Source organism: Dama dama, chromosome 7 (genome assembly GCF_033118175.1).
Source record: "Dama dama isolate Ldn47 chromosome 7, ASM3311817v1, whole genome shotgun sequence".
NCBI lineage: Eukaryota > Metazoa > Chordata > Mammalia > Artiodactyla > Cervidae > Dama > Dama dama.
In genome coordinates, this window is record NC_083687.1 from 21,443,680 (window position 1) to 21,456,539 (window position 12,860).

The 12,860-nt window shown below is 45.2% G+C and overlaps 1 protein-coding gene across 2 annotated transcripts in view; it reads right to left on the reverse strand.

The window, feature by feature from the left end:
* Positions 1-1,392: 1,392 nt before the first annotated feature.
* Positions 1,393-12,860, reverse strand: part of CLIC5 (chloride intracellular channel 5) — a 162,337-nt gene continuing 150,869 nt past the window's right edge. For both annotated transcript variants that reach the window (XM_061146856.1, XM_061146857.1), the window contains exons 5-6: positions 12,250-12,434; positions 1,393-6,196 (exon numbers count right to left, since the gene is read on the reverse strand). In XM_061146856.1, coding sequence (XP_061002839.1) covers positions 6,029-6,196; positions 12,250-12,434 — 353 coding nt within the window. In that variant the 3' untranslated portion in view covers positions 1,393-6,028. The remainder of the gene's footprint in view (positions 6,197-12,249; positions 12,435-12,860) is intronic.

The following is a 12,860-nucleotide window of genomic DNA, read 5'->3' on the forward strand; positions in this document are numbered from 1 at the left end:
TAAGGGTGGGAATTTCAGGTCAGGAAGGCTGATAGGGTGGAGCCATTGAGGGCCAAAAGAGACCTTCCAGTGCAGGGAAGCCAGTATTCTGAAGTATTAATCACCCCTGCACTGTCACTGCTGGCCCATCCCCAGGTACAAGCCAGGTAGGAAACTGAAATGAGACCCATGAAGGAACATCAGTATATTTGTTTCACCTGACCCTTGGACTACAATAGGATTTCTAGACTTGCTAAAATAAAAATCCATTTTTAGATGGCTGGGTCAAATGCTTGTTGCTTTTCCTTCTGTTATTCCTCTATTCTTTTTTCTTTTCTTTTTCTTAATTGAAATGTAGTTGATTATGGGCTTCCCCAGAGGCTCAGTGGGTAAAGAATCTGCCTGCCAATGCAGGAGAGGCAAGAGATGATGGTTCAACCCCTATGTTGCAAAGATCCCCTGGAGAACCCACTCCAGTATTTTTGCCTAGAAAATCCCATGGACAGAGAAGTCTGGTGGGGGTACAATCCACGGGTCACAAAGAGTCGGACACGACTGGGTGCACACGCCATGCCACGCGTAGTTGATTTACAAGGTTGTGTTAGTTTCAAGTGTTCAGCACAGTGCTTCAGTTATATATACGTTCTTTTTCAGATTCTTTTCCTTTATAGGTTATTACAATATACTGACTAGAGTTTCCTGTGCTATACATAGGTCCTTGCTTTTAATCTATTTTATATACACTAGTGGAGGAGGGCATGGCAACCCACTTCAGTATTCTTGCCTGGAGAATCTCCATGGACAGAGAAGCCTGGTGGGCTACAGTCCATTGGGTTGCAAAGCATCGGACCAAGCAAGGCACAGCACAGTGCATCTGCTAATCCCATCCTTCTAATTTATACCTCTTCCCTACACTTTCGGTAATCATGAACTTGCTTTCTGTGGGCCTGTTTCTATGCCTGTGGATCTATTTCTGTTTTGTAAATAAGTTCATTTGTATCTTTTTTCTTTTCAGATTCCACATATAAGTGATCACATGACATTTGTCTTTGATTGGGCTTGTATCACTTAGTATAATCATTTCTAGTCTACCCATGTTGCTGCAAATGGCATTGTTTCATTCTTTTTATTACATGTTTTTTTGGCTGCGCCACATGGCTTGTGGGACCTTCGTTCCCCCACAAGGGATTGAACATGGACCAGGGCAGTGAAAGCGCCAAGGTCTAACGCCTGGACAGCCAGAGAATTCCTTATTTCATTTTTTAAAAATTTTATTTGCTTTTGTATTTTAAGAAGAATGAACATATTTTCTTCTGTAATGGGAAAATCAAATAACATTTGGAAAAAAGTATTTCATACTCTTTTCAAACGGCATAGGAAATCCCCACCTTCAATAAGACATCTGATGATCGATTTTGTACTATTTGAAAATAAACCAACTTTATTTGAATTAGTCAATACCAATCAAGACCGGAAAACAAATTTATAACTGGTTCAGATTCATGAGGAAAACACTCAGTAATGTTTTCATTAAAAAGGAATTTTACATTATTAAGGCTTGAAAGCAAGTCCTGTTATTTTATCACCACAGTTAAAGGTCTTGAGAAAAATCAAGTGACCATCATTGGGAGTGTTTTTATAAAGTGAAATGTTTGATCTTTTTTAAAAGCTAGGCTTCTTTGCTAAATTAGTTAACTCTCCAGCTTATAAAATGGGATAGCCCGGTGGTCAGGAAAGAAAGACAAGTTCAAACATCAGTCAGATACTTTATATTTTAAGCATATGCATAGTCAATATTGCAAAATGTCTATACATAAATACCATAGATGACTGTATCCTTAAAATTATATGTTGCCAAAAAAAAAGATTGCTTTTATAGAAATAGATTAACCCAAGCTCTACAGGGAGGCAATTTTAATTTTCTTTTTGGTTGAGGAGGGGAACGTTGGATCCATTTCCTTAAGTAACATTAAGTAAGACTATGTACACTTTGGATCATACCTAATCACAAAATGAAAGGATCCTGAAACTAAGCTGGGAGGAGAACAATGGCAAAGGGAGAGGATGATGCATTCATAGGAGGGCATGTGTTGTTTGGATTACACGCCAAGAGCTGTGGGTAGAAACCAATGGGCTGCGTGTGCTAGGAGGGTCCCAAAGCCAAGATGTGAACACTTTGGGCCTCACATCAGAACCAGGATGCTTCCCATGCACACTTCTTTTTCTAATGTTCCAGAGGCTTTTAAATGTTATTATTAAAAAAAGGAAGTGATCCCTTGGGAATCATTAATCATGGGTTAATGCTGCTCATTCCAAGGAGAAGTCACCAGCATCTTGGTTCCCTCTGCTGCTGAACTGGCTTCCTGGCCCTTGGAAATAGGAGTCAAAGACCTATGTACTGGATGTCCCCTGCCCCTAGACCAACTTAATTTCAGACACAAACTCTCACTGTTTTCTCCTGATGGAAAACTTACTAGGTAGACCTGTATCTTCCTGACACTGCCTCCTTTTTCATTCTGTTTGTCCAGACCTTGCTGATTTCTAGGATCTTAGATCTTCAGGGTCCATTCCAGATGTGATCCATTGTACAACAATTCTAAGATGCTTGGTCTTGTCTTTCTGCAGAGCGGCCAGTGGGTACAGGTGTTACGAAGCATCTCTGTTGTTTCATTTGACAAATGCTAGAAAATTCAGCTCAGGAAAACTCCTTCTTGGCATGGCCTCTTTCTAATGAAAAGATCAAGCATTTCCATGGCCCCACCAGCAAGATAAGTGAACACTGAAGACAGTGTCATTTCTTGGGAAGACAAAACTAGTTTGAGACCTGTGGTCAAACAAACCAATGGAGTGTGGGTTTCACTTTTCAACTCATGAGCTTGGTGCCAGGTAACTGTATTGTTTGTTCAAAACAAGACAGCCAAACTCACACCGGTGATTCTGAAGTGTCAGGTAATAAAGGTGCACAATAGAAGGAACTATGTGCTGGACCAGCCTGGATTTTACTGATCCAGCTCATCTTTTATAGCTGTTAAAATCTTATCCAATACACCCTCTCAGGGCAACCTGAGAGGCAGGCAGAACTGAGAAGATGGGTAAATTCAACACAATTGTTCTGAATGTGATTCTTATTTCTCCCTCTGCCTCACACTATGCCAACCCACCAAAAAAAAAAAAAAAAGTGATGTGAAAACCAAAGGAGAGAAATAAATCTAGAGTAAAATAGAATCTCAACCCAAGTAAATCCCCTCTTACTGCCACTGAGATGCTTTTTGAGGTATTGATATGCATGCCAGACGAATAACAAGGGTCATTTCCCATCTCAACACTCTGGAGTTCAGGGTCAAACTGCAGACCTTCAATACTCCCTGAGTTGATTCTGGGGACACCAGAGGACCTTTACACAGTGTGGTTGGGAGATGACATGACAAGGTTATGGCCAAAACCCAGGGAGACTGAAGGATGTGGAGAAAAATCTCTTTGGAAAAGAATCATCTCAGGCAATATTGTTTAAAAATACTCTGATAAACCTGTCATAGACATTTAAGCTTTAAATCAATAGTCGGTTGCATCATATGATAATCTACTGTGGCAATGAAAAGATATTCCTGGATTGAGTACCAGGAAATGTCATCCATCTATAACTCCTCTCCCTCTGTTAAATGGTTACGGTGGGTCATATAACTGCTCCAACCCCACCCCTGTGCCCTAACATGGTTACTGATGTAAAACTAAGTCAACCACAGAAGGAACAGCTAGAACCAACAATATTGATTTAGTTTGGCTTGTTTGTTTTTAAAGGCTGTGTTTAAAGACTTGCCAATGCTGGATTCTGAATATCCAGTGTCCTCAGTGTTCAAAAACTCCTCAGTGGGAGGTACTCTGCCTCGGGTGCTACTCCGCCTGGGGGAGCTTCTCTGCCTGGGCATCCTGCCATTTACACTGTCGCTCACTGGCTGTGCTTCTCAGGTATACCTCAAGAACAGCACCTTTCTGGGTCTCAGAAAAGTCAACTGCCTCTTAGATCATCGTCCTTACGCTGTGATGTTCAGGGAAGGATCTCTGAGGACAACAGGATTTCACACTAATGAACAGGCCTTTGGGATCATTTAAGCGTTCATCTCCCATGAGACCAGCGTGGGGCTTTCCCCTATTGTCAGAAGGACTGTTTCCTCATCAGTTCGCCTTTTCAAACATCTCCAGGGACAAAGTTATCAGGGAGTCCTGCAAAGGTTCCCTTAGAGGAGGAAATGAATCAATTCTTTCTGCTTCTGAATGAAAGGTCTCGGGCTTATAGGATGCCCCACTGAGAAATGGCATCTTCCTCCCTGGGCTAAAGGAGACCTCCTGCTTCTTCCCCTCTGCTCTGATCATTGGATCCCCTTTCTCTCCAGAGATCCCTGGAGGCAGGTAGGTCCAGATGTTACTTGGGTTAGAACCTCGTGATGTTTCTACAGGAAGGCCCCATGCTGTCCTGCCCTCACTGAGCAGCGAGCCAAGTCCTGGGGCTTTCGGGCACTTGGGAGCCTCGGCCTCCATCAACAGGCAACACAGAAGAAAGGATTGTTGACGGTGAGGGTCTGCGGCAGATGGGCTTTCTCCCAAGGCATTCATGGCAAGAGGGAGCTGATGACTAGCTCATTTTTCTTTGTTTCCTCTGCACAGGTCCCTGGGTTCAGGCAGGGTAAGCTTTTAAGGAGGTGAAACTCAAGGAGAATGACTACAGAGTGAAATATTAGCTAAAAAACAGCTTCCTCTTTTTCATCAGGCATTTGAGTCAGATGGTAGGAAAAGTTACCCAGATGCCTATGTATTTTTTCTTCGAGTTTAAACCACATGGTTTCCCAATCAGAAAGGCCCATGGACTTTCTTCCTAAGGTTCCACGATCAAGCCACCTCCTAAATGTATCTCTTGCATGTCAGAGGCTGAAGCTGAATCAGAGAGCACCCGACTAGCAGACCCACAATCCAGGAACAACTTGAAGAAGCTGGAGAGTCATTTTTGGTCAATTGTTGGTATTTTGCTATGAAGATGGCAGCTACACGATATCACTGGTTCGAGACTTGGATCATAAGAGAAAAGATCTATCTAAAAGATTCCCAGGGAACACTGAGCCTCATACAAAGGTCTTCTTAGCCTCATGCATCCATCCCTCCACCCACCCCCACTCCCATCTGCTTTCTCAGAGACCAAAATTCAATCGTGGATAAACATAGTCAAACCCAGGCATGTAATCCCCAATGAAACCACTCCCATAAGCAAGCAAACCCCATGGCTGGTAGACCCCACCGGCCTTTTGGCATCAACACTCCTCCCCTCCCCTCCCCTTCCCAGTCACCCCTGTTTGGAATGGCATGCTAATTTCCCTTCCTGGCAAGGCCTAGACAGATAAGAATAGAGATCAGCATCAAGCCAAGTACGTGATAGCATCAGACTGCGCCCAGCCCTGCAGAAAACTGAGGCTGTCTGAAGTAGTTTTCTAATCTGACCTTCAGTGCCCGAAATGACAAGAGTGCCAGAAAGTGGTGAGTGACTGGAGGTGTGTCTGCCAGGTGCCCAGACTCACGTCTGCCCCATCCACTCTCGCCTCCCCTAACACAGCCCTGCACCTCTTTCTAATAAGAACTAAGACGGCGTCTGGCCTTGGAGTTACTGACAGAGAGGAGGGTGGACAAGGACAGCGTGTTGCAGGTTTCTAATGCATCTGAAGAGATATTTCAATATTGGCAAAAGGGGCCAGTGACAATCCCACAGACAGGGCTCCCCCCCGGCACTGACCCCCAAACACACGGAACCCAGTCCAGGTCCGAAAGGCTGACAGCTTGACCGTTTCTCTCATTTCTGCTTGCAGGATTCCTGTCTGACCAGAGGGGGCTGGCGCTGACTTTGGTCAAAGCCAGCAGGCGGGGGGGTTCCAATGATGCCAGTGAGATGTGGCCTGATGGAGACAGAAGTTTCCAGAGGCGGCATGGAAGAGGAGTGTGTGAAGCCAGAGTCCTCAGGGAGACGGTGGAGTCCTTCTGCAGCAGCGATGGGGTGAGACGGCCAAGTTCAGGATCGGCTGAGGCGCTTGGCCACGTCCGCGTAGGCCAGCTCGATCTCGCTGTCGGCCGCGCAGGTGTTGGTGAACTCGTCCCGGGCATAGGCGTTCTTGAGGTACCGCCACAGACCCGTCATCTCAGCCGGGAAATCGTAGTTGCGGTACTTCTTGGCCACAATCTGCAATAGAGATGGTGTTAAAGCATGAAATAGATCACCGGGAAGTGTCAGTGACGTGGCCCCGTGTGTGCACAGTGGGGAGACCCTCCACGTGTCCCCCGGGGCCAGCAGCAAGACGCTTGTTGTGCGAGCTGATGGTGCTGCCTTTTTAATGCAACACTGTTTGTTTTATTTATTTTGTTGTATTACATTTTCCCAAGCAACTATGATTTGTCCTCTGATCTAGTAATTCTGCTTCTAGGTATTCTTTTCCTTAGGAAATATCGTGAGCGTACAAGAAGATTTAGCTTCTTATAAATAGGGCTGGAGGACTATTTGGAAATAGCAAAAAAAGGTACCCAACACAAATGTCCAACAACACATGAATGGATAAATAAGTTGTCATATATACATGCAGTGGCATACTGGAGAGCCGTGAAAAATCATGCTGCAGAGAAAATTGCAGGGACTTGAAAAACGCTTCAAGAGACTGTTCAGTTGGAAGCACAGTATAAAGCATTAGGAGAAATATGCATGATGAACAGAAGTATACACACCAATCTGTTAGCAGAAGATATGTCTGACTGATAGAATTATAGACAACTTTTTTCTTCCCCCATCCAGCCTTATCTACAGAAGGGAATACAAAGCAAAAAACATGCAAGTTAGATGCTGGAATGCATATGGAGCTTCAGGGTACGTGGAGGTGAACAGATGGTGATTTCCGTTCTCTCCCTCATCTGCCACACTCGGGGCTGTGGACCTGAGCCTTCTGGGGAAGTGGTGTTTATATTGAAAGACACAGTAGCACAGTGGTTAAACGTGTGGGCTCTGGATCCCAGTTAACTGGATCTGTAATCCTGACCCCATTACTTGACAGCTGTGTGAGCTTGGACTAGCTACTTAACTTCTCTGACCCCCAAATTCTTTTTCTCTAAAATGGAGATAATAAGATGACCTATTTTGGAGTAGTAAATTAGTTAATATACATAAAGTGATCTGGGGGAGGTGCTGGCTTTAAGTGCTCAAGAAACATTATCTAATGTCAGAATTCATTGAGAACCATCACATCTTCTTTATCCATTCATCTGTCAATAGACATTTAGGTTGTTTCATGTCTTGGCTATGGTATAGTTCAAGTTTTGATCATTCCAAACTCTTCCCTTTGCCCCCTGCCCTGAAGAAGGAACCAAAAGGTACATTTTGCCTCCCTAGTTCTTAGGTACTTAGCACTTCTTTATATTAAATTCTCTCGGTTAAAAAAACTGGTTTGGGGAGGTCAGTACCGAAGCCACCAGGATAGGTGTGGCCAATGAACACAAGTGATGGGTTCAGGGTCCTTGGACAAAACCCTCTCTTCACTGCAAGACAAAGGGGCCTTGGGCTTGCCCACAGCCTTAAGAAGAGGCTGTCTTGGGTCAGGAGCAAATCTATGCAGGGGTGGAGGCTCCAGTGAGGGAAGTAGCTTGAAACTGCCAGAGATAATGAAAAAAAGCCCACAGAATACAAATTGGTGCAGCCACTATGGAAAACATATGAAAGTTTCTCAAAAAACTAAAAACAGAACCATCATGTGATTTGGTAATTCCATTCCTGAATACATATCTTTAAAAAAAATGAGAATACTAATTTGAAAAGATACATTATCTCCAATGTTCATAGAAGTACTATTTACAATAGCCAAGACATGGGAGCAACCTAAATGTCTATCAACAGATGAATGGATAAAGAAGATGTGATACATATACACAATAGAATACTACTCAGGCATGAAAAAGAATGAAATTCTGCCATTTGCAACAACATGGAGGGACTCAGCATTATGCTAAGTGAAATAAGTCAGACAGAGAGAGACAAATAATGTATGTTACAATTTACATGTGGAATCTAAAAAAGAAAACTAGATACAGAGAACAGACTAGTGGTTACCAGAAGGGAAGGGCGAAACAGAGGTAGGAGATTAAGAGGCACAAACTACTGTGTATAAAATAAGCTATAAGTGTGTATTGTATAATACAGAGAATATAATCGGTATTTTATAGTAACTACACATGGAGTATGGGCTTCCCTGGTGGTTCAGATGGTAAAGAATCTGCCTGCAACACAGGTTCGATCCCTGGGTGGGGAAGATAACTTGCAGAAGGGAATGGCAACCCACTCCAGTATTCTTGCCTGGAGAATTCCACGGACAGAGAGAGGAGCCTGGCGGGCTACAGTCCATGGAGTCACAAAGAGTCAGACAAGACTGAATGACTTCCATACCACCATACATGGAGGAGAGCCTTTAAAAATTGTGAATCACTGTTGTACCCCTGTAACTTATATTGCACATGAACTATACTTCAACTTAAAAAATGGAGAAAAGGAAAGAAAAAGAGCCATAATAAGGTCAAGACATCCATAAAAAAAAAAAAAAAAAAAAAAAACTGATCCATGGGGCGGCCTTGAGTCTCTTGGGGCTGGAATTCATTTTCAGGTTTTTAAAGGATATAATTTGAGCTTGAAAACAACAGAGACGCAACATATGAATATATATTTGTGTTTATATGTATAGCTCCCTTCCTGTTTGCTTCAGGGGCTGAACAGGTCTCTGTGCCACGTGAGGGTCCGGGGGTGGGGTGGGGAACAAGGGTCTTGGGGGAGGCAACAAGAGTCCCACATGCCCCTCCCTGCCCGGATCCGTACACCCTGAGCTTGACCAGAGCTGGTTCCTTCTTCACATGTTGGCTCGAGTCGGGAGATGAGAATAGGAGTCAGCCAGACAATGAAAGTTCAAACCAGTCTGTCAGCGAGCAGCAGGGCCAGAGCAACGCGGCCTCCAAGGATGCAGATAAGCTGAAGGAAAGCCAATGAAAGAGAGAGAGGGGATGCGCGCGGGAGAAGCTCTGACGTCTGCAGGAACCTCCATGCTCATGTTCTGAATTTGCTTTCATATGAAAACAGTTAGCTCCCCCAGCCCAGATTAAGTCTTGGCGTCTGAAGCCAAACTGGAGGTCTGACTTGGCTCTCCTTTCATGCTTTTTGCACTTCAGAGGTTTGCCAGGGCTCTGGGCTCTGATAAGCTGGATCAGCAGAAATCCAAGGAGATGGGAAGCAAGGCCCAGCCTTTGTCCTTTTGTGGGTCATCCTCCTTCTGATCTCCGGCTCCTCCGAGTGAATAACACACTGAACATCATTCAAGGATGGGTGTAACTGGGAGTCTAGGGCCGGAAGGAACTGGAGGAACCGGAGGATGAAGCATGGGGCCTGGGAGGTCCATTTGTCCACCTGATTGGACACACGATTCTTGATTGGGTGGTCCAACCACATGTGACTGAGAGATGGGGAGGAAGAGAGAGGAAGAGGCGAGAAGGAAAATAATCATCCACACCTCTTCTTTTAGAGATGAGAAAAACGACTTCCCCAAAGAGGAGACGACTTGTCCCAGCTCCTGCTGCTAGATGTGGTGTCTCTTGGACAGCAAGGACATCAAACCAGTCCGTCCTAAAGGAAATCAATCCTGAATATTCATTGGAAGGACTGATGCTGAAGCGCCAATGATTTGGTCACCTGATGCGAAGAGCTGACACATTGTAAAAGACCCTGATGCTGGGAAAGATCGAGGGCAGGAGGAGAAGGGGACAACAGAGGATGGGATGGTTGGATGGCATCACTGACTCAATAGACACGACTCTGAGAAAACACTGGGAGATAGTGAAGGACAGGGAAGTCCGGCATGCTGCAGTCCATGGGGTGGCAAAGGGTCAAACATGACTGAGCAACTCAACAACAACGACAGAACTTGAGTCTCTGGACTTCTAGAATGGCATTCTTCCCATGACCTCACTCTGATAGTGTTACTGATAGAATCATATCACCCATAATGGTGCCACTTCGTCCTCAGGAAAAAGGAATAAAGGATGTTTTGGAGGTGGGGTGAGCATGCAGTTATTAATAACTTCAAAGACATACAGTTTGGCCAGACTTACCAATCACCATCAGCTTGGCCCTGAACCCCAAAGTGTCTTCGTATGAACGGATTGCATTTGCTCTGCCCATCAACCCTGGTGAGCATGATTCCCTCCCAGTCTCCAGCCCTGATGCATCCCTTGGGAGCACCAGGGCAAGCACAGCCTATGTTTCAACTCCAACTGGTGTGTGCTCTGAATGCAGGGTTCTGATTTCCAGCTCAGGACATCTGCTGAAAACCAATAGGCAGATATCCAGCCAATAAATGATTGCATCTGATTCTCCTTAGTGACGGGTGGAAAGCAACTGAGCATCACAAGCTAGGTGATCAAATGGTCAACCAATGAGTGTTAATCAAAGGGCCACTATGTACCCACCATTAGGCCTGGAGAAGACCTATCCTCACAGAGCTTTTTGTCTGACTGAGACAGTAAGATATCAACACGTGTAGAAATAGAGAGCAGTCTAGCTCTAGGATCCCACTGTCTTTTTCTCTGGACTGATGAGGGTCAGAAAAGGATGTGCTAGAAAACAAACTTATGGTTCTCAAAGGGGATAGTGGGAGCAGGGGAGATAAATTAGGAGGTTTGAAATTAACATAAACTCACTACTATATATATTAATAAAATATCTAAACAAGGCCCTACTGTATAGCACAGGGAACTATACTCTAGTATCTTATACTAACCTATAATGGAAAAGAATCTGAAAAACACCATATATACATGTATATGTTATGGTTGTTGTTATTCAGTTGCTCAGTCGTGTCTGACTCTTTGTGACCCCATGGACTGTAGCCCGCCAGGCTCCTCTGTTCATGGGATTTCCCAGGCAAGAACACTGGAGTGGGTGGCCAACTCCTTCTCCAGAGGATCTTCTGAAGACAGGGATCAAACCCAGGTCTCCTACATTGCAGGCAGATTTGTTACCATCTAAGCCACCAGGGATGGAGAAGGAAATGGCAACCCACTCCACTGTTCTTGCCTGGAGAATCCCAGGGACGGGGGAGGCTGGTGGGCTGCCGTCTATGGGGTCGCACAGAGTCGGACACAACTGAAGCGACTTAGCAAGCCACCAGGGAAGCCCAGTTCAGAGAAATGCAGGGGACGAAACTACTGTCTTCAAATGAGATGAAGAGAGCAGCCCTGTTCTGTGTTGCTCCAGAGAACCAAGCAAGCAAGGAGGCGGGTTTGGGCTCCATGTAAGGCAGGATGGCTCTTAACAACTAGAGCCGTCCAAAATGGTAGCGTTGGCTTGGTAGGCAGAGGGCTCTTTGTCATCAGAAACGTGCAGTCACAGCTGCACTAAAGCCTGTCACAGACACACAGGAAGGGGTCCACTTTGGGGCGGGAGATGGGGATGACCTCAGAATTCACCTCTTCCTCCCATCTCTTGTATCCTAAGGCTGTATAGGAAAGATTACACTCTCTGTTAGTCATGATTGGGAAGTGCAATGGTAGCAAGACAACACTATCATTTCTTGCAACCTCCAGCTCTTCAACTGGTAGAAGAGGAAGATGCTGTCTGCCTGCCCCAAGGAGTGGCTACAGGAAATCAGAAGGTGGGTCTGCCCACAAAGAAAACATGCATATGAGAGCATGCTTAATAAAGATCGTGGGGTAGTGGGTAGCCAGTGAAAACCTATGATGAAAAGGTAAGGAAGAGGTCTTTGGAGTGATAAGACTACATGTAACTACATATAATAGGATTGTTGTTGTTTCGTCACTAAGTCATATCCTACTCTTTTGTGACTCCAAGGGCTGGAGCCCACCATGGTCTTCTGTCCATGGGATTTCCCAGGCAAGAGTACTGGAGTGGGTTGCAGTTTCCTTCTCCAGGGGATCTTCCAGACCCAGGATCGAACCCACGTCTCCTGCCTTGGCAGCAGATTCAGACCACATTTAGTCTCCCAACAGCCCTGGTTAAGCAATATATGCCTGTGTTACTGGAGCTTAGAGGGGCTACACAGCCAGCATGCAGCAGAGGTTGACTTTGGGTCCCTGTTCATGAGATTTTCAAACTCCGATTCTCCATCAGCAAGCGGCCCTGTCCTTGTCTCATCCTCGAGAGACCCGGGCCTTCGATGGAACTGGACCTGGGGGCACCCACAGGTAGAGTGCTCTTACCTTGACCACATGGAGCTTGGGCAACAGGTTGCAGTCGGCCAGGGTCAACTCATCCCCGTCCAGGAACTTACGCCGGGAGCCCTTTTCATCATCCCCGTGAGTGTCGGCATCGATCTCCTCCGGCAGAGGGGTGTTCAGGTAGTCATCCAGCTTCTTCAGAGCCTTGGTCAGGCCTCGCTCAAGGGCTGGCATGGAACAGCAAGGAAAGTGTCTTTAGTCAACCTCCTTACCACGGGATGCAGCCACAGGGACTTCAGGGTAAAGAAGTGTATCCAGACCCTGTCCCTCCTCTCTAATTAGTGCTCCCCAGACACTAAACAGCCTCTTGATGAAAGTGAAAGAGGAGAGTGAAAAAGCTGGCTTAAAACTCAACAGTCAGAAAACTAAGATCATGGCATTGGTTCCATCACTTCATGGCAAATAGATGGGGAAACAATGGAAACAGTGAGAGACTTTATTTTTGGGGGCTTCAAAATCACTGCAGATGGTGACTGTAGCCATGAAATTAAAAGATACTTGATCCATGGTAGAAAAGTTATGACCAATCTAGACAGCATATTGTAAAGCAGAGACATTACTTTGCCAATAAAGGTCCATCTAGTCAAGGCTAT